The sequence below is a fragment of the Dromiciops gliroides genome, chromosome 3 (genome assembly GCF_019393635.1).
Source record: "Dromiciops gliroides isolate mDroGli1 chromosome 3, mDroGli1.pri, whole genome shotgun sequence".
NCBI lineage: Eukaryota > Metazoa > Chordata > Mammalia > Microbiotheria > Microbiotheriidae > Dromiciops > Dromiciops gliroides.
This window is the reverse complement of record NC_057863.1, coordinates 359682602-359705674: the sequence shown is the minus strand read 5'-3', so window position 1 is coordinate 359705674 and position 23073 is coordinate 359682602. Positions and strand designations below refer to the sequence as shown.

Sequence of the window (23073 nt, the reverse complement as noted above, 5' to 3'; positions counted from 1 at the left end):
CAGCACATCTCCTTATCCAGTCACACATGGCCCTAATGTTTTTAACAATAGTTTTGTTTTGTTTTGTTTTTACCTATAAGGCATCATTGGTAACATGCTATGACCTACTTATGCCTACTATGAGGCTCTTAATTATCTTTTGGTTCAGCTTCAATTTTGATTCTTCAAAGACTGTGCTATGGTAAGAAAGAAAAGGTTTGAAATTTTACAACCCCAGCACTTATCCCAAGGGAGCTAGGTGGCTGGAATCTGGAATAGGAGTCAGGAAGGTCTGAGTTCAAATACCACCTAAAATACTTGTTAACTGTGTAAGCCTGGGCAAATCACTTAACCTCTTTAAGGCTCAGTTTTCCCATCTGTAAAGAAGAGTTAATTATAGCACCTAGTTGATAAAGTGGTTGTGAGAATCAAATCAAAGGAGAGGGCATGAAAAGGCTGGCAGAATCTTATAGTGCTACATAAATGTAACCTCAAAATTATTATTATCTGCACAGCTCTTTAGTTCTCTGATTTCCAGGTCTTCTATAGGTTTGTAAACAAACAAAGGTTGTGGGTTTGAGAGGTCTGGTACTATTATAAAATAACATTCTAATATATAATTTGTTAGGGTGGGGTGTTGGGGTTTTTTTGTATTTTCTTGTTCAAAATGACAAAGCTTGGTCCAATAAAATATTCCAAAGGGTTACCTTGTTAAAAACAAAGAAACTACTTATTTAGTAGTTTCAGTCATGTCTAACTCTTTGTTACCCTATTTGGGATTTTCTTAGCAAAGATACTAGAGTGGTTTGCGACTTCCTTCTCCCACTCATTTTACCAATGAGGAAACTGAGGTAGACAGGGTTAAGTGACTTGCCCAGGGTCACACTGCTACTAAGTGTCTGAGGCCTGATTTGAACTCAGGAAGATGAGTCTTCCTGACACCAGGACTACCACTCTATCTACTACACCACCCAGCTGCCCAAGAAACTACTTATTTGGTTGTCAAATTCACTAACACTTAGCACAATGCCTGACACATAGTAGGCACTTAATAAATGTCTATTGATTGATTGAATAACGATAGGTGATTTTGATATTTTAAATGAACATAGCTATTTTCTATGGTACTGTTTCTTTCCTTGGAAGAGAAATCTTTTCTCAGAATGCCTATTTTTTTTCTCTAGATGAATGTTGAAAACCTCTCTTTTGAGCATGCAGGTGACAGAATTGGCTCTAGCATGGGACTTCCTTTTATGTCATCATCATCACCAGGCACAGGGCCAATGGAATGTATTCACAAACCTACATAACACTTTGAGAGTGAAGATTTTTCATTCAAGTTGTCATTCTATCAGAAACATGTAGATATTATTAAAATTAGGTTGAATATTTCTTTTCTTTTTGGCAAGTATATGGAGAGGAAAACAGGTGGAGATTATATTTCTTGCATTTTGATGTTTACATCCTGGTTCTGAGAACTATGGAAATGAATTTTTGTAAGAATTTTTTAAAGTGCATATGCTTTCCACATCAGCACATGTTTTAAAATGAAGTTTCCTTTTTTCAGCAGATTTCAATTACTAAAGGCCTTTGTCCATTGGCCAGTTAGAAATTCCAAGAGATTCAAACAAAGCCTGAATCTTTTCCAAAGCCTTACAAATGAATTATGGCAGGTTGAACCACTGCTGACCACAGGAGTTAATGGGAAGATAATGTTACAGGAAGTAACTGGGCACTCTGGAGTTTCTTTTCTTGCTTTACAATCACCTTCTCTTGAGGGACCAAGGACTTCTGCCCTGAAATACTGAGTACTAAGCTTATGAACTCTGTGATCAAGAGCCAAATTAGATTCATTCACAGCTGTGGCAACAACGATTTAAAACTCTCCTTGCTCTGCTATTGCTTTGAAGTAACAAAAGAGAAAATAGGGTACATCTCTTAGGAGCCTCTTTCCCTCTCCTTTTTCCCCTTCTTTATCAGATGTAGTATCAGTTAGCACATTACAGGATACGGTTGTTCACATACAGGGCTAGAGGTAGAATTTATTTTAATCGAAATCCTTTCTTAGGGAAGGATTTAGCTATTTTCTCTGTACTAGGCTGAAACTGGTGACTTATGACACCTACAAATCCATCAAGAGGTGAAGGAGAGAGGTCACTGGAGAGAATAGAATAGTCATAAAGGCTTAATTATTTCTTTGTTTTGATCATTGGTACTATCAAGAGTAAATAACAATTGTACCAACAAGTAGGTTTTGAATTGTAGCTATGGAAAATCCAATGCAACTCATGGAAAGTTATAATATTATAATGTAAAGCTATAATATCAAAATATCAAAATGCAGCTCATCTGGTCAATTGCCATGTCATATTCATGACATACACATCCATTGCTTAACTTAATACAAACAGAGATAAGAGCTCTAAGCATAGGTCCCTTCTCCTTATAGAGTTTCTCAGCTCACTTTTCTCTTTGAATTTCTGCTGAGGTTGTATTACTTTCAGAGCTTATGCCTGCTGAGGCAAAAGATGACAGCATCTGGAAAAATCCATTTAATTTCATCTAATGTGTTAGCAGAGTTTTGCTGAGAGAATCTAGAGGTTAAGATTCCATTAAATAACCCACATGCGTGCGTACTGTGCTTTATTAATGGCCAGGTATTCAATGCGTTTATTCTCAGTGCACTTGGATCTTCAATCTTCATTCAAAGTTCTCAATTTATCTCTTGAGTGGGAAAGGGTCCAAGACTACCTAATCCAACATTCTAGCCAGCCTTTCACTGGCTTCAGTGACAGACAGATAAAATTGGATGCCCCAGTGAATTTATCATGCCGATTGAAATGGTATGGGCTAGGTTGCAGTCATAAAGTTTGGTGGATGTGATGATCACTTCGAGAGGAATGCTGTCCCTTGACATGTCATTTACATATTTTTCAAAGCTCCTTCTTAGTTCCTCTTTAGATTACATAAGCAGAATGTTAAAGATCCTTATGTCCTTTAGGATAATTTATATTTGGTGGTTATTATTTAAGCTTGGACAGCAGAACTATTTTTTTAAGTTTCTAAAATTAGGGCACATTCCCAGAATTCTTTGTTTTATTTTTCTTTTGATTCAATTAAACCCAACACATATTTATAGAATGATTATTCCAAAAGAGGTGCTGTGCTTTGCACTTTTCAGATAGTACATACAACAGAAGGTCCTCTGTTAATTTCAAAAGCTTACGTATAGTATGAATTTGAGAATCTATGTTATAAATTTTTCCAGTGTGGACTTGTCCGTATGGAATGATTTCTTCTATTTTAAAGCATTATCCACCTCTTTAATAAGAGACTGATGGAAAGATATAAATCATATATGCACAGATACACAAAATAGTCTTTTCTTAATCAAATTAGTTGAAATGACCTACGCTTGTGGAGAGACAGTTACTGTCTTTTGCTATTCCCATTACTTTGAAATTGTAGTTTCCAAATTCTAATATCCCCCTCTAATGCTTCAACGTGGCTCCAGGTAACAGGGAGTTCTTGAAGATTCTGCAAATGCAGCACAAGCTCTGACCTGTCCTCCCAAGCTGGCAAGACTTCAAGTTCAGGCCTGGCAATGGAATCTATGTCTGTTGTCTGAGAACCAAGCTCAGAATTCAGAGATGCACAACACCAGAAGCTCGGCCTCCAGGTGATGAATTTTTCAACTATGGCTGGGAGGCCAGCCGATATAAGGAGGAACTGCAATCTCTCTTTGTGAGGGGAGCATGAATACTATAGATATAATCGTGGATCTTTCAAAGTTCACAGAATTTTGGAGTTTGGAGGGACCTCAGAGGCCATCCAATCCAACATGAACCTGGATACAAATCCCTTCTAGCACAAATACAACAAGCAATATACAATTTTTGCTTGGAAAAATTCCAGTGAAGGATACTGGATTAAAAAAAAAACAGTAAGAAAGTTAACAAATGGTTAGTCATACACTGAGCAATAGACCGGCCAAGAGGTTTGCATGAAATGCCTTTGTTAGTGTTGTGTTATTCCTTTTTACGCTTTTTAAACATATCAGATGTCTTCCCAGTCAGTTCTGTGCTTGAATGGATAGTTACTCTGGGCAAGGTGAAAATCTGTTATATCTGGCTCATAACATTGGCTTTTAGCAGCCTCCTCCTCCTTCATTTATGGTCAATAACGTTCTTAATTGGTTCCATGTGGGAAAAGTAATTTACAGGAGGATGATTATTTCAGGAGTATGATTCAGCCATCTGCAAAGAACAATAGGTTGCTGTATCTGCAGTATTTCTAGAGTTTGCAACTTTCAATTACTCTGGGGAATTTGTGGGGGGAAATTACATTTGTATAGTACTTAACAACACTGAGAATTTTCACATTATCTCCTTGGATCCTCCAAACTGTCCTGTGAGTTTGGTAGTATAAGTAATGTCATATCCATCTGACAGATGAGGAACCTGAGGCTGAGAGTTAAGTATCTTGCCCAAGGTCCAACAACTGGAGTTGGGACTTGAACTCGGGCCTCTCTGACAACAAAGGTAGAGTTGTAACGACCAAGGGTTTTCAGCCTAGAATCCATGAACTTCTTCATAGATAGAGGGATACAGATCTATCTATACCCATGTATCTGTATCTATCCCACCCTCTAGAAGCTTATCTTTAAAAGCTATGTAGCTGTGTGACCTTGGGCAAGTCACTTGACCCCAATTGCCTCATCAAAAAAAATTTTTTAAATAAATAAATGAATGAATAGATGAATGACTAAAAGCTATGTGATACAATTAAAAGCTCCCTTAATGAAGCCAGATGGAGATACATGGGGTGAGGAAATTTGCAGCATAAACTGAAGAAATCTTCCTGGAATATTCTCTGTGATGTTCTCTGTGTTCACTTACAGGGATAGAGATGAACATTTGGTGGGTCTAGCAAATCTCATACTCTTGTTCAAATCTCTTCTCACTCTTCAGAAAAATGTAGGTCTCCCCAAAGTCCCCATAGCACATTCTTGAATGATCACCAAGATAAGCCAAATCTGAATACCCAGAATGCCTTTTGTCAAAAAATAAGATTCTGTAGCTAGGGCAAGGATTGGCCAAAAATGAATGTTCTTCACATCTGAGAAATAAAAATCCATAAAAACTGATATAAAAATGGTAAATACTGAAAAGCCAGGCATGCCTTTTGGAAACAAAATCATTACCAACTGGATTAAGCTTGATTCCACACCTGCCCTAAAACATTAATCTTTTTTCTTGGTCTTTTTTATAGCCACCCCGTATCCTGGTGGATTTAAGTGTTTCACTTGTGAAAAAGCAGCAGACAATTATGAATGCAATCGATGGGCTCCAGATATCTACTGTCCTCGAGGTAAAGTTCCCAGCAGGAAAATGGGTTCAAAAGGGTTGCAGACAGAGTCTCTAATTTGGATTCAGAAAGAATGTGGACAGAAATGTGCTTACACTTCTCAACTATTCTTCTTGCTGCAGCTGTTAGAAGCAGCTTTAATCCCATCACTCATTTATTGTGCCTTTCATCTGTGACTTGCAGAAGCATTAAGTTAAACCACAAACATTGGAAATAGGGTTGCATCCATTTTACAGATGGTCAGTGAGGTACTGAAGGGGTTAAGTGATGTTTCGAAAGCCTTAAATCAAGGCAAAGGCAGAGCCAAAAATAGAATGGCTAGTTACTGGATGCTATCTGTCATCCTAATATTTACAGCATTAATCACTGCATAGCAAATGTCTCCATGCAAATTGTACATTGCTGTTCATATAAAGGTTTCATTCATCAGTTAAGTATCTGGGCAGTTCTGTCTTGTGACTTCATGAGGATGCTCAGATTTTTAATATACTTGATGCATTAAAGCTCTAAATTTAAAACTGCTTTAGCTAGAGTGAGGGATAGATGCCAATTTGGTACATTAAAGGTTGACCTAGATACCCCAACTGGGAAGAAGATGACCTCATTTACATTTCCTTTCTTCAACCAGAAAAAGTGGCTGACTACTTAAGAAGGCATTAGGCCAATAATTGCTTGTTTCTTTTGGGGAGGGTCGAAGAGGAGGGGAGGAAGGGACATTTTAGTGACTGATTTTTCGGGCAGAATAGATAAGAAGTCATCTTTAGATTCAGAAATTTGGGGTTCAGGGACAGCTAGGTGGCACAGTAGATAAAGCACCGGCCCTGGATTCAGAAGGACCTGAGTTCAAATCTGGCCTCAGACATTTGACACTTACTAGCTGTCTGACCCTGGGCAAGTCAGTTAACCCTCATTGCCCCACAAAAAAAAATTAAAAAGAAAAGAAAAAAAATAATAAAAAGAAATTCAGGGTTCAAGTTTTGCCTCTGACAGACTGGCAGTGGTCCTGGGCAAGGTATTTAATCTCTCAGTGCTTCAGATAACTCTCTAAAACTATTAAGTTTCAGAGAAAGTGCTGATCTGTATTAGAAAAGGGAGTTTTCTCATTGGAAGCTCTATCTACCAATGATATAATTGGTCTACTCCCATTCTAGTTATATTAGCTTTCCTATTGATTGAATTTGGTAATTGAATTGACTAGATACACCAGATCAACCATTTAAAAAAAAAAAAGATTGGGTTTCCTTATCTTACCCAGGTTGGAAATACAGGGGCTACTCATGGGCCTAGCCTTAGTACTGATCTTCATAGAAGCTTTGTCCTTCTTTTTTTCTGACTTGGGCTAGTTCTCCCCCTGCCTTTGGCAACCTGGTGGCCCCCTGATCTTGGTGGCTTACTTTATCATCATCTCGTGGACACCTAATGGGCATCAACCACTGCAGCTCAGAACCCCTGGGCACAAGACGTCCACCTTTCTGGTCCCTGGGATTACTGGGCTGTATCACTATGCTGAGCTAAGTTCCCCAATTTTTCATTCTCATATTTTCCATCATATAACCATTACCAAAGTCCTTACAAATATCCATTAATTCTTGATTACTTCTGGTGATGGGGGCTAGGGAGAATGTGGTAACAGCAATGAAGGGAAAGGCACAAAACCTGGTGCTAGTGGATGCTTGTATTATCTTTCCCTGGCAAACCTTTTACCAGTGCTGCAAACAAGATATGAATATTCCATCATTCATGAAATGAAGTCCATATTTCAATATCTCCTATTCACTTTCAGTTAGAGAATTAGACACATAGAGCAAAGAAAAGGTATTAGTACCTGGATAATCCAGGATTACTTCCTATTTGAACCAGATAGATACTTATTCATTATGAGACACACACATTTTCTAAAGACTCAAAGGCGACAGAAAACAACCATCCTTAGCAGCCAGATCTTCATTTGTTTCCCATTTAAACACACTCTACCCCCTCGCATGCTGATAAGACTTTGTTCCATATTAATGAACAAATTCTCATTAATGTAGGGAGGATGCGGTTAAGATTTCATCAGTAATTATTCTATCAGATTTAGTTGGGGGGTAATCTTTTATTTTTAAATAGGTGCTGAAAGTTAGAGAGAATATTTCCTAATGGTGTGTGCCACTGTGAAATCTTCCTCTTTCACTGTCTTATCTTCGTTGGGGGGCCTAAGTATAGACTCCAGAGAGATAAGTGGATAACGATAATTGGGTTGTACCCTGAAGCTTTTATCAGTGGTAGCGGGAACACAAGTGAATCTCTCATTGGACACCAGATGTCCTAGTTTGGTCTTAGACTGTAACCTGGCTGTAAACAATCCACTCATGGTTCCCTTTCATTGTTTACATTTGCTCTTTGCCAGCTTGCTCTACTAGCAACCATCAGCCCTGCTCCTGCTTTTTAACTCAATGATCAGGTTGTGAATCCAGAGCTCTGTTTCATGCTCCTAAATCAATGAAGTTTTTAAAAAATCTTCTTGTCCTAGTTGTCTAAGATAAGTTTATGAGAATTGTGCCTTCACAAGGTGTTTAAAAGAATAAAAATGGGGCAGCTAGGTGGTGCAGTGGATAAAGCATTGGCCCTGGATTCAGAAGGACCTGATTTCAAATCCAGCCTCAGACACTTGACACTTACTAGCTGTGTGACCCTGGGCAAGTCACTTAACCCTCATTGCCCCACAAATAAAGATATATATGTATCTAAAAATAATGGGATGATAGATTTAGTTCTGGAAGAGACTTTGAGGCTAATGGATCCAACCTGCTCATGTTACAGATGAAGAAGCTGAGGCACAGAGTGGTTAAATAACTTGTTGAGGGTCACACAGCTATTAAGTACCTGAGGCACGATTTGAACCCAGTTTTTCAGATTCCAAGTCCAATACCCTTTCAACACACCATGCTACCTCCCTTCTTCTGTGCAGATAAATTCTCTGGGGCATTGGTTTCCCTATTTGTGATGAAATTCAGATATACCATTAGAAAGCAAATGCGTCATTTAAAATTATATTAATTTAATTTAGGGTGCCAAAAATTATGAACAAGAATATATTTTAAGGTGACAAAACTTTCTTTTTGTCATGAACAAATTTCCTTTCTCATTTAGCCTCTTTGTATTTTTCTTATTTTGTGTGTAATAGAGTCAAGCAAGAATGAATAGACATGTAGAACAGTAGTCTTGGCTCTTAGACCTGAATGGCCTGTATTCAATTGTTTTTGCCATTCAGAAATGGTCTGATGTTTGACTTGTTTTCATTAACTGATAATCCAACATACTCTATTTCTCCCATTCTTTGTTGAGCCAAATCAGTCTCCTTTTCTCATTCCCTTACTGCCCCACCCTCCTCCCTTCCTAGAAGCCATTGACCCCTTGACATGAAAAATGTCTTTTAGTAAGTCTAATGGCTAATTACCTCCAGGGGGAAAAAATCCCCAAACCCTAAGTGCAGAATGATTAACTACAAAAGCTTTCACAGTGGGTGTGTTCATGCAACCATGGCAGAATTGGATGTGACTACACACCTGGTACTTTACGGATGTGATGACAGATTGCAGCAATGCAAACTGACCAATTCTTTTGGACCACATATTCAGGGGCTGAATATCTCATGTTCAAAAATAATTTTCAATAAGAACTTTTTCAGCAATTTATTTTGAGCTAAAATTTTAAGTATTTACCAGTTGCGGTGTTCACTGTTTTTTGTTTTGGTTTTTGGTTTTTGGTTTTAGTTTTGTTTTTTTATGGACCTTCAGGCTGTCACAGTTTAGAACTGGTTCCACTTCACATTGTTTATCCTGAAACATTTTACACTTTCCATTAGCATGACTATCTTCATTGGACGCCACTTTCTCCAATTGGTTTTTCCAATTGTACAGTTGCCTACTCTTTTCAATAGAAATCACACTTGATCTCTAACCTCCATGTTCTCTGGGATTACATAGGTTTAAGGGGAGAGTTCATCTAGTTCAGACTTTTTCCCTCTCCCCAGACATTTTATAGATGAGGAATCTGAAGACAACTTAAAGAGATTAAGTGACTTGATCAAAGCTACAGCTAGTAGAAACCTAGTCTCATGTCTGCCAGACCAATGTACTTTCCACTGACTGCTTCACAATACCACTTTTTGCCAGCTTAACCCAGGTCACACTCACATTCACACTCATACAAACAGTCCTTAATGATAAGCCCATTTTTGCTTTATGATTTTTAATCTTTTTATTTTTCAAAATAAATTCCTTGAGTGAAGAAGCCTTTCCCAGTCTATCTCCCCATTCCCCACCTCCCATTACTTCCCTCTGAGATTACTTACCATTTGTATTGCATATAACATGTGTGTGTCTGTGTGTGTATATATGTTTGGGAGTTTTTTTGCATGCTGTCTGCTCTTTGGGTATTGTTGCTTTGGGGTGGGGGGGGGCAATGGAGGTTAAGTGACTTGCCCAAGGTCACACAGCTAGTAAGTGTCAAGTGTCTGAGGCCAGATTTGAGCTCAGATACTCCTGAATTCAGGGCCAGTGCTTTATCCACTGTGCCACCTAGCTGCCACAGTATTGTTGCTTCTTAATGGTTGGGGATGTTTTTGCCTTTTTTTGTATCCCCAGATCTTAGCAGAGGACCCAGCATATAGTAAATGCTTAGTAAATACTTTTTGACTTTTTCCTTGATTGAAGTTTATAGGTTTGTTTTTGGTTTGTTTGTTTTTTACAAGTCAGTGAAAAAAATAAAATGTCTAGTTTGTAGCTCTCTTAGGAGAGGCTGAGAATAACAATAAATGATAAAGTGCCCTAACAGTTAATTTTTACTTTTTAATATCCACCACGGGGAATTTCTTATTTACATGAGTAAGCAGTCTATGACTGCCTCAGCAAGTTAGTCTTATTGATTTGAAAGTCAAATTTTTAACAATTTCTTTAGGAACCCATACACCAATGGTAAATATATATGTGCGTGTGTATGTATGTGTGTATGTATGTATATACATATATATATATAACTTTAGATTCATTTTTGATTAGCTTTTATGAGATTTTTTTCTTTTTTCTTTTCTTTTCTTTTTTTACAAGGCAATGAGGGTTAAGTGACTTGCCCAGGGTCACACAGCCAGTAAGTGTCAAGTGTCTGAGGCCAGATTTTAACTCAGGTCCTTCTGAATTCAGGGATAAGTGCTTTATCCACTGCACCACCTAGCTTCCCCCCATAAGATTTTTAACTAGGATTGAAAAAAGATACCTATTTTATACTATTAAAAACTATTAAGAAAGAGAGGGAAAGGTGTCTTGCTAGAGTGTTCCTTATTATTAATTGAAATAACCAAGAATTCAGAGGCCAAATTATTTAATTAAGCTACTTAATTAACTTCATGGTAAGGTTATTCATTGAATGAGATAAGATACAACAACTAATAAAAATGCCTACTGAGTATACCCTTTTTAAAGGCAAAAACTCAGTTCCAAGAATGGAAAGAAACAAATTCTTGTCATTCAAAGATAGAGTATGTGATGAGAAAATATGTCAGAATTCCCCAGGAACAAACACTCCAAGGTATTTATTAAGTACCTATTATATGCTGGACAATGAAATAGCTCATCTGGCAGCTGATTGAGGTTCCTCCTTTTCCTAAATCAGATTTTTGTTACCTTGTACTTCTCTTTGCTTTTGAAATGTGATAATGAGACTATTTAAAGTAACCAAACAGGGGAGACAGTATGAGGTAGCAGATAGAGAACTAACCTAGAAGTGAGGAAGACTGCATTTAATTCCTACGTGTGATGTGTACACTGTATGTGACCATAGGCAAGTGACTTAATGTAGCAGTGTCTCATAAATTAAAGAAATCCCATATAGAAGAAGAAAGAGGAGGAAACAGTAACATAGGATGTTTTATTTATTTTCCACTTTGAACTACATAAATTGATTGTAGATTTACCAAGGAAAGACTGTTTCATCATTCCTACACTCATTTCTATAACACTTTCCTATAACATCATTCCTATAACACTTTCAAAACATATCTCTCTTTAATCTCTTATCTTTCAAATGACATTTTCCTCTTACATCTCTTCAGTTAACATATTCCTAAAGAGTTAAAATACTATAGTTCTGTGAGGAAAAGCAATCTGCATATACAACCAGCTCACAAGAAACCTTTTTGAATGTGATTTGTTCAATTTTTAGAATAATGTTGTCCATATTACGTAAGCAAAGTAGTGTAAAAACACAGATACTCATTATGAGGAGCTGAATGTGGATGGTCAAAAGAAACCTGTGTTATTACCTGCCAATTAATGACTCTACATCATGGCCCAAACGATTTTCCATTTCAGAATTTAGATATGAACACTGATGGAAATGTGATGTCTCCATACATGTGTGTAGAGGCTTTATGAAAATCATGGTTCTGTTTTTCTCAATAAATAATTCACTGAACACCTCGATCTGCTTTTCGTACAATTTCTGCGAATCTCGTAGTGGGCGATTTTTGTTTTGCAACCAGTGGGAATATTATGTATTTATAAGAATATGGGATTTTAGTGGCCAAAAACTAAGCAGGTAGAAATTCAAATACACGTCTTATCTTTAGAACAAAGCCTTTGAAATCCTTTTACCTGGTGTTATCAGGGAGCCCATTTCTTACATAACCTTAAGACTAACTCAAGGGCTATCAAAATACATGGTGAAAATAGTGTTCTGCAGCTGATGTTCAGCATTCACCAACATTAGAACTCACCTACTATTTTGAGACCAAATGTCTGAATAATTTTTGCAAAGACATCACTTTATCAGAGAATTAAGGCTGAGTGATTCCTTTCACATTGGGAGCAAAGCATTTCTAAGCCTAGTATCTGGGTGAGAGAAGAAGTGGAATGAGTACTTGGAATTCTAATGCTACAGGAATGAGCACTCTGATGTTTTGATGATAGTAGTAACAATGTAGGTGTTTTGGGGGTCATATTTGTGCTTATTGAGATTGGATAGCCTAATTTAAAGTGTGTGTGTGTGTATATATGTAATGGGGGAAATGGGGTATGGGTTTGGGTTAGGGGTTGGGGTTCTTAAGAATTCCTCTTTAAAGAATTACACCCTCTTGCACACAAAAGTAGTTAGAATAAGGTGGTAGTTTATTTAGGGGCAAGGGAAGGGAAGTGGGGAGAGGGAAACCATGAAAGAAATCCTTGGACTTCTCATGGGGAGATAGGCACAAAGCACGTGGCTCAGAGGTACCAATCCCCTTGAGCAGGAGGCTGGTAGGTACTTTTATAGAGGCCTGATGGGGGTGGACCATTTGCCTGTGGAAAGTTCCTTTAGTGAGGGTAGACCATCCCCCACTGGTAGTGACTGGAGGAATTGGGTGAGGGGTAGCTACGGATTTCTCTTCAGGACACAAAGGCCACAGCCACACCCAAATTTATCTCCCCAGGGGTAAGGGAGACCAGAATGAAGGGTGGAAGTCCCAAAGCTAGCTCAATCCAAACTGGTTCAGCTTATCTCTTTAGGGTATCTGTCCTCCGGTTTAGTTTCTCAAGGAGAAGATTCCTTGATGTGCCCCAGAGAACTTCTGCTCCCCATGACACATATATCCTTGCAAAACTCTTAAGTGAACCACCAATGGGGGTTTGAACAACAAAGACTTGCCTGTTCCTTTCTATTCTTGGAACAGGCTCTTTGCTCTTACCAAGGGTAAACTCAGAAGACATCTTTATTCCTTTTGCATCTTATTCAATGAAATAATTTTTACCAAAAAGATAATTAAGTATCTCATGGCCTAAGGGAGAGGTGTAAGGAAAAAGTTATGTCTAAATTGAACAAATCATTGTCACCACAAAGCTACTTTAAAACGAGAATAATTCATTATTTGGAGAACATATCTGATTTATAAATTTGAAGTCATAAAGTGATTTACCTGCACCCTGGATGAGATATTATCTCAGTAGTTTCTATTTACCTTTGGAGCAGTAAAACCCAAGGCAGCTGCTTTTAGTTATCTGGCTCCTTCCTTGGCTGATGAGGTGAGTGGAGGAGATAAGAGCATTCCTTTTTTATTAACATGATTGAGCATTTGAAAGTAAAGGAATGGGAAGGTTTTTGTCATTTCCAAGAGCTTCTGTGAGGAATCCCTTGACTTAGACTCATGCTAGTAAATAGTCCACAGACCCCTCTAACAGGCATATTAATGCTTACAGGTCAGTGGGGCCTGTTTAATAAAATCATTTCCAGTACACTAAATAGCCTAGGAGAGAGAATGTCCTCGCCCTGCCTTGAAGGGAATTGAGGCCTACCTTCTCTCCAGAAAAGGATCAGGAGATCATGGCAGTGTTTTTAAATACCATAAAGACTTAGGGCCAAGAATATTCAATTGCGATATTTCCAAGGGGTGTTTGGGGTAGCTACTCTGTTCACTCATCTATCTTCAAAAAAGCTTCATTTCTCCAGTGGAAAATGGCCTGGATTTTAAGTCAAAGGATTTCAATTTGAATCCTGGCTCTGCCACTTAAAACCCTACACAGATCATGCTAGCTCTCTTCTATATATGGAAGGCTCTTTGTAAACCTTAAAGTACTATACAAATGTTAACTATTATTACTACTACAAATTATTGTTATTATTGCAAATTTTATTATTATATATTATTTGTCTATAATATATTTAATGTATATTATATATTAATTTACATAACATGTTTATATTTACATTATTACATTAATGTCGCTATTGTTTATTGTCACTTCTGTTAGTATTATTAGATGTTACTGTTATATATTACTAGATGACCCCTACTAGCTCTAAGTCTATGATGCATTCAGTAAGCCTCGAAAAATAAGGCCCCTTAGAACTGGGTGTCATTAAGCTGTTCCTGAAAAATGAGTTTACCCTGTATATAGAGTAACTATAAATGTGCCTTGTGGTAAATTTTGGCAAGTTTCTATAGGCCGTCTAATTCAACCAGAGAACCTTCTTGAACTTCTTCATTGGTAATGTCTAGAAAGCTTATTAAGATCCCTATATTTTCATAGTTTCAAAAAATGCATAGAGGTGGTCTGTCTTGGATCATAACCAACACCTGAAATGTTCAAGCTCTCTTGCCCTAGATATTATGGCTTCTTGAGTTATAAGATGCCAAAAGGATGACGGAGTCTGGTGGGGTTTTTTATTGCCCAATAAATAATATCACAGTAGGTCATAATTCTGTATTAGCCACTGAATGCCTAAAATGTATAAAGTATGCATAGGTGTATCCATGGTAGAGTGGAGGAATGGTGCAATGACACCTCTTGAGAATTATTTACTATTTTTTAGACACGAAAACTGAGACCTAGAATGTTGGACACTGCCTGGAGGCCTTCTAGAATTATACTGGGAAAGTTATCTTTCTTTAGTTTTTAAATTACATATAAACATCCCCATGATGTGTCAAAATACCTGAAGTTTTCCCAGACTTGCAGGCCTGGGAGGGACATGAAAAAATGATCTAATTTATCATGCTGCCTTCATGCAGAGAGGCCCCATGGTTTAAAAGGAAGGCATGCTAGATCCAGAAGACTTGAGGTCTAACCCTGTCTCCAGCATGGATTAGCTCATTGCATTTGGGCATTTGAGTTGGCTTCTCTGAGTTTCATTTTGTTCATCTAGAATGTGGAAGAAATTATACCTCTTTCTTGGGGTTATAGGAGGACCAGAGGAAATGGTACAAAACATTGTTTAACCTGCAAAGGTCTAAGTGAGAGCTGTGCAGCATGACATTGAACCTATCTTAGAGAACTTTTATCTTTTAAGAAACATCTAAATTGATTTCTTTTCAACTTTTCTTTTTAAATTATATAAGCATCTAGGCAATTTTATTGTTAAGAAAGTTTTTCTAGGGGCAGCTAGGGAGTGAGTGCAGTGGATAGAGCACCAGCCCTGGCATCAGGAGGACCTGAGTTCAAATCTAGCTTCAACAGACACTTGACACTTTACTAGCTGTGTAACCCCGAGCAAGTCACTTAATCCCAACTGCTTCACCCAAAAAAACAAAACAAAACAAAAGAACTTTTTCTTGTACTTAAGGAAAATCCCTCCTAATACAGAGTTAATCAATTTATTCTGCCTCTAAATTCTATGAACTCCATGTACTGGAAAACCATAATTACCTAGTTTTCCAGGTTGTTATTCCTGTTCCATTAGTCCTGTATTTCTCAAATATGTTTCAAAATACTAGTTGTTAGCACTGTCTCCCCTTTTAAATTATCTTGTATTTGTATATCTGTTGATTTTTTTAAAAATCTCCCAATAGAACATTAGCTTCTTAAGGCTAGGGGCTATATTTCATTCCTGCCTTTGTGTCCCCAACCTGGTATGGTGGATAACATCCATTTAGGAAGACCTGGTCTCCCATTCTTCTCTAATGTTATGCTATTAACCTCTTGGTGCTCTAGGCAATTCTCTTAAAATGGTAGTAAAAGACTCATCAGTGGTACAAGTTTCCAGACTGCTCATTTCTATGCTGATGAAATTACAAGATTGTACCTCCCTAGTTCTCAAAGAATGTCTTACACATCTAGGGACCAGGGTGGGCAAGGGTTTGGTGGGGGACTGGTCCTGTGATTTCATTGATATAGCAAACTCCTTAAAGGAGTAAAGTGCTTTTTATGATTACAGATTGGTCCATGCTCTACAACTAATTATACTCTTAGATCAGGGGTTCTTAACCCTGCCGCCATAAACCCTCAAGGGGTCTGTGGATAGATTTCAGGGTGCCCATGAATGTTTTTTGCATATTGATAACTATAATTGAATATACTTGGTTTCCTTCATAATCATATGTATTTTATTTTATGCATTAAAAGACATTGCTGGGGGCAGCTAGGTAGCACAGTGGATAAAATGCTGGCCCTGGATTCAATAGGACCTGTGTGACACTGGGCAAGTCACTTAACCCTCATTGCCTCCCCCCCCAAAAGACATTTCTTTGAGAAGGGGTCCATGGGTTTCATCAGACACTAGTGGCATCCATATCACGAAATTAAGAGCCCATTTCTTGCATTATTGTCTATATCAAATAAAAGGCTATATATTACACAGTCAGTATGTGTTAAAAATGGGATTTGAACCCAGTTCTATATGAATCTGTAAATGTTTTTATCTATTATACCAAGCTGACTCATACCTTGAACATAGGAGGCTCTTAATAAAGGCTTGTTTGGATTGAATTTTAACCCCTTCAAAGTCCTTATAACTCGACACCCCTACCTTATCCCTCCACTCAAAGAAAAAAAAAATAAAGGAAGTATGTTCCTACTCCTGACAAAGGGGAAATAACCCCTTTCTTAGGGTAGGGCTATGAAAAAGACCCAGATCCATGTTGTTTAGAATGCCTTCAATGAATCTAAGGGGAAGCTAACAAAAATAGATAGTGAGTGGGATTACATAAAAATTTCAAGATGTTGAAAATTAAAAGATAAAATAATTCTTGTATTGTTATATGCACATTGTGATTAATGTCCCTTTCATTGAGGTGAAAGTGTGTCTCTCCATTGTCATGTACACACAAGACTTTTGACTCTCAAGAATATTGAGCTGGCTTCCCCCCTCTCCAATAAAAATGTGTTTTCTTTGTTTGACAGAGACCAGATACTGCTACACTCAACACATCATGGAAACCACTGGAAACAGCATATCAGTCACCAAACGTTGCGTGCCTCTGGAAGAATGCTTGTCTACTGGCTGTGTAGACTTAGAAAAAGAAGGACACAAGGTCAGAGACCAACAGAACATGATTGGTACAAATCAGATGCAATTCTATTAAGTCATATATCTGGCTTTGGCCACAGTTTACTCCCAAGAAACTACCAAGCTGCTGCTTCTGTACCTATCTTTATGCTCCGTATCCAAGGAAGTATATTCTTCTGCTTACCCTCATAGGTTGTCTTTTTTTCCCCAGTCATGTCTGACTCTTTGTGATGCTATTTGGGATTTTCTTGGCAAAGATACTGGGGTGGTTTGCCATTGCCTTCTCCAGCTTTACCCTCATATCCTTAAGAACTAAGTTAAAAGGGAATCCGGGATAAACATTGAGGTTGGTTAGGCAGTCAGTAAACATTAATTAATCACCTAATATGTTCCAGGAACTGTGCTAGGCACTGGGAATACAAAAAGAGCCAAAAGACAGTCTTTACCCTAAAGGTGTTCATCATCAAATGGGGGAAGACAACAAGCAAACAAATATGTACAAACAAGCAGAGGATAAATAGGAAATGATTAACAGAGGAAGGCACTAGAATGTCTCTTAGACTGGTAGCTCCTCTTTCCTAGGAGTATAATTAAATTTCCAGGGAAAAAAAACAAAGGGACAACTGCAGAAACTCCCAGCCAGGGTAAGCTATGATGGCTTCCTACACAGTAGAGTCTATTTGACCTCCATTGCTTTGGGCAAAAGAGAGGCCCATTTCTCTCTTTGTAATGTTTATTTGAGAAGTACCCACTAGCTCTTTTTTAAAATTTTTCCAGGACAATGAGGGTTAAGTGACTTGCCCAGGGTCACACAGCTAGTAAGTGTCAAGTGTCTGAGGCCAGATTTTAACTCAGGTTCTCCTGAATCCAGGGCTGGTGCTTCATCCACTGTGCCACCTGGCTGCCCTCCCCACCCCAGCAGCTGTTGAGTTTGGTTAATGCTGCCACATGGATCCACCCTGAGTAGGTGGGTTTGTAGTTAGAGCTGAGAATAAGGACATGCCACACTATTTTTACTTACCCATGTCTCTTACCTCTACCATTTTACTCAAATGAGTTTAAGTTAAAATGAACATCCAATGTAGCCTTGAAGGCAAGTAGATGGAAAAGTCACAGAATGGCGGTTTGATGGGTACTTAAAGAAGGGGAAGGGGCAGTCTTGGTAGTAGGTTGTCTGAATTTGTTATTCTTATGTAGATACCTTACATATTTTGTTTTAAGTTATTCTTGCTTTTTTAAAGGTAAAAAATATCAGCAAAAATAAAAGAGGTGTTGATTTACTTGCATTTATATCCTCAATTCTTAGGACAGTTCTTGGCACATAATAAGAATTTAATAAATCCTTTTTAATTCCAAAAAAGAAAAAAAGCAATCAAATACTTCTCCCTCTGCCAATTACTTCTCTCAGTACCTGACCAATCCTAATTCTGACTCCTATATTGTAACTGCAGGCAAGTTTTATAAGCTTCAATTTCTTTATCTGTAAAGTAGAACTAATAATCTTACATCTCACAGGGCTAGTGTAAAGAAAGCCTTTGAAAATATTATTAGTATATTTTGGTTTTGTTATCTTTTCCAAATCTCTCTCTCTCCCTTTATAATAGAAATAGGATTTAGACTCATGCTTTTATTGCTATGGGGCAGGGCTTCTTAAACTTTTTCTCTACTTGTGACTCCTTTTCACCCAAGAAATTTTTACATGACCCTGGGCATATAGGTGTATAAAGTAAGTATACATAGCCTTATACTATTGCTAAACCTGGATCCCATAAAGTCCACAGCTAAAGTTCTTTGTCTTTGATGATATTATCATATGCAACCAAAGGAGGGCTGACCATTTCCTTTCCAGAACTTTTTTCCTGCTCATTTTGGCATTCAAATGATCTTTTCTGTGAGTTGAAATGTTCTTTCTACATATCTCTGCCTCTTGCTTCATCTTAATGTCTTCTCACCATTATTTTTCTTTCTTTCTTTCTTTTAGGTCTGTACTTCTTGCTGTGAAGGAAATATATGTAACTTGCCATTACCCCGCAATGAAACAGATGCCGTATTTGCCACAACATCCCCCATCAATCAGACAACTGGCCACTCCCATCATGTGTCAGTAATAATGTCATGTCTGTGTGTGTTATTAGGATTAACCTCCTAATAACTCTGAGGTGCCATTTGTTTAGTGAACCAGGCAGATTTGGAAGGAGGATATATCCCTAGATATGCCATTGGCCTAACTATAGCACATATTTTAAATTATAATATTTAAGGATGTTCCCATTACTAAGACCTTTAGGTGTCTGGGGACATGCCAGTCAAGTATTACTGCTTCAAGTTAGGGAACAAAAATTACTCCATTGTGATCATCTTGAATACCCCAAGCCCCTTTTTAAACCAGACTGTTCCCAGCATGCACTTCTGAGTTCTGTATCCCAAAACCTTTTTCCTCTCTGATCTGGCTCTATATTTGTTTAACTGCAACCACAAATTCATGTTTAGAATTTTCCTTTAGTCTTAATGGAAAGCCTTTTGATTGGGTATCTGGAAGAGTTAAGTTACCTTACACAAGTGAGAACTATATAAAAACAAACACAAAACTCCACAGAGATAATTTATCTAAGGATCAGGTCCATCTCTGTTCATTTTGAGAGGTAGCAAGAATTATAAAGATATTGGTGTACATGGAGAGGATTTAGGAGAAAAGTTCAACCCCAAGCATATCTGGGTCAAATATTTATACCATGACTATGCTTGGCCCTGTGTGTAGGGCTCTGTCTAGAGTTGTTGGGAATTCTAGCTTCTGTCCATTTTCCTCACATCAATCAAGTATTTATTTAATGCCTACTATGTGCCAGGCACTGGACAGGCATTGAGTATACAAATAATGAAACAGTCTCTTTCTTGTAATGAATTTAGAAACTACACTTCAATTGAAGTCCCTGTGTAGGGTTCTCTATAACAGGAATGAAAAGCCACTGGGGTTTTTTCCCACTCCTGATCCCAGTAGAACAGAGGTTGAAGGAAGGAGGAGCTTGGGGGATAGCACCATTCCCTCTGAGCCCAGGAAGGGACTCACTCAGTCATCCCTCTCCTGCACTCACAGGGGAGACTAGAGCCAGTTAAATAGCAGTAGAGTCACCCTTCTACCTGTGGTTCTTCTACCACTGAATTCCCATAATCCTCACAGAGATAAATGATTGAAGCACTGGGACAGAACCATTGGTTGATATCTGTGGACTGGGAGGCAGGGAAGAAATATTGGGTATGAGTAGGTGGGGGGGAAAGGTGCTATGTGAGAGTAGGTAAAGGGGCCTTAGCAATTGCAAACTCTCCTTTTGGGGGGATGTTTGCTCCTGAGGTAGATAGAGGGTGAAGTTTTCACCATTCTTAGGTATATTTTTTACATTCTATGTTGCTATTTTTCTTTTTTCTTGTAAATCATTTATACAATATTTATTTTTCTATGACATAACTAAAAATATAATGTATTATAAAAAATTCCATTGTTCAGACCATGTTCAGAGAGGTTATTTTTAAAGAGCAGTAAAGCGTGTAATATATTTTTGTTGAAAGTCATCAATTATCCTTTGCACCAATGCTGAAAAAGAGTTGCCTTGTGTTGCATGAGCTAAGTGTGTTTTATCTCAAAAGATATTGTAGGATGGTTTCCTCAGCAGGGTTGCACTAGGAACATTTGCACACGATAATCATTATTGTCCTGAGTTTCTGCGTAGATTCACACTGAGAGTGCAGGATGAAACAGAATGGAACCTCTGCTAATGAAGAGGAAAACAGCACCAGGGTCCAAGTGCCACAGTCAGGGAGATGTCTCTGAAAATAACTTAAAAGTGCTGCATCCATTTGAAGAGTGGGAATTTTTTGGCTATAAAGTCCTAAAGAATTTAACATGGAATCTTTCTTGGGAATAAGGAGGCAATGTGGTACAGTGGAAAGAACACTGTCCCTGGAGTCAGAAGACTCAGGTTCAAAACCTGCCTTTTCAAAACCTGTGTGACCTTGGACAAGTCACCTAATTTCCCTAGACTTCAATCTCCTCATATGTAAAATTAGGAAGTTGGATGTAAAGAATTCATTGTTAATTGAGGTTTTAATGCCTCGGGGCGCACACTGGCCTGGGGCATAAAAACCTCAATTAACAATTAATTCTTTACATGGATTAGATGGCCTCTGATATTCATCTAGCTCTAGCTCTATGATGTGATCTAAGATGGAATTTACTATTTGAGACATTGGGCCTTAGGATGCTGCCTCTTGACATTCTTTTTAAGAGAGATACTGCCTGTGTATCAACATACACTTGAGGCAAGTGAGTGAGCATTCAGCTGAATAATGGCAAAGAGCCTTAGAATGTTTACCATGAAAGGTACCCTAGAAATTATGATGGATACTGGAGAAATAGAGCACTTAACGTTCAGTGTTGGTGGTTTTGCTATAGCGGCCTAAAGCAAGGTCTCTCCTATTCACTTTAAATGTGGCTTGATTTAATCCAGTTTCTAATGGAGCCCCAGTAGAGCAATGGGGACAGTTCTTGGAGCTCATCTCTAAAGGTCACAGAAGTTTATTCACAACATCAAACTACCTCAGAGTATAATTAGGCATTTTTCCCAATAGGCTATGGGGCAACCTATTCTCTTTGCAGTTTTAGGTGTTCATGTTTGGGATAAGACTATTAAGTCTTGGAGAGGGTGTAATCTACATTGGTAAAGGTGATACTAATGAAATCACAGGTCCTTTTGATGTATAAGGATGTGGAAGGAAACAGTGATGAACTATCCACCCCTCGGAAACTCTGTCCAGTGGCCTGACATCATGGACTTTTACCAACCTGCTTTGTGGAAGTCGTCTAACCCTGCCCAGGCAGGCAGCCATCAATCCAGAACTCTGACCTGACCATTTGCTTCTTTCTGTATGTCTGCCTCATTCCTCTTGCTGAAAGAGGTGACATTTTGATGTTGCTACTAAAGATGCTATAAAATATAATGGAGGTGTTGATGTCCTTCATGTCTACAAATAGATTTGCATGCATGGGTCTCTCTCCCTTGATTGCTTTTAAAGTAATGCATGGCACTTTGAGTAAGAGACAAAACACAAATGTTGGTCCCCACTGAATGAAGAGGTCATACAAAGGCCTTCCTGGCTACGTATCGTGCAGGATCCGTTAGCCTGGGTGGTCAAATCCATGTCCTTGAATAATATCTCTAAGCCAGGGTTTATCAACAGATCTGAAAACCTGGTACTGCATGCATCCATTAGGATGGGTTATGGGGGGTTTTCTGTACAAAAGAATGCAGTAAGCTATACATTCCAGGCCTTCCCTACAACCTAGAGTAGCCCACCAAGGGACAGGTCATCCACATGAAAGGCACATTGCTAGTCTGGCCTTTCTACGACATTAATTCTAGAAAATGCCACCATCAGCAGCTGCATGAAGTACAAAGAGCAGTCATGTGTATTTAATTCCTATATGTCATCTATTTATTTTTAGATTCTCCACAACATTCTCATTTTAAAATGGGCTTGATGGATATCTAAATTTTGTAAATACTGTACATTTTGTAAATGGATGAAATAAAGATTTTAAATGCATTTCAACTCTTACCTACAAATACATCAAGCAAGCAATTGTCAAAAACATGTTGAGTGCCTACTTTGTGCAATAGTCTTCTCTAGGCATTAAAGAGAATACAATGAAGGCTCCAGAAAGTCCCTGCCTTTAGTTAGGGAGATAAAACCATAGGCACTTAAAAAGACAGCTAACAATGCCAGTGTATGTGTTGAATGAGCCACATAGACAATGGGTTTCAGAAATTCAAAGGACAAAGAGTTTATGGGTTATTTGAAACAGATGGTTTTAAAAATAGGCCCGCAATTGATTTTCCCTAGAACATGTTTGTCATGATCAAGAAGAAGAATAACTCACTTTTATTAAGCTTTAGAGTTTGCAAGGTCTGGACATTATCCTATTTAATTCTCACACATACC

The 23073-nt window shown here is 38.1% G+C and overlaps 1 protein-coding gene across 6 annotated transcripts in view; it reads left to right on the top strand.

The window, feature by feature from the left end:
* Positions 1-22642, top strand: part of LYPD6 (LY6/PLAUR domain containing 6) — a 151274-nt gene extending 128632 nt beyond the window's left edge. For 4 of the 6 annotated variants that reach the window (XM_043995427.1, XM_043995426.1, XM_043995428.1 and 1 more), the window contains 3 exons: positions 5251-5349; positions 16974-17104; positions 19061-22642. In XM_043995427.1, coding sequence (XP_043851362.1) covers positions 5251-5349; positions 16974-17104; positions 19061-19228 — 398 coding nt within the window. In that variant the 3' untranslated portion in view covers positions 19229-22642. The remainder of the gene's footprint in view (positions 1-5250; positions 5350-16973; positions 17105-19060) is intronic. The other 2 variants (XM_043995430.1, XM_043995431.1) reach the window with 2 other exon arrangements.
* The last annotated feature ends 431 nt before the right edge of the window (positions 22643-23073 follow it).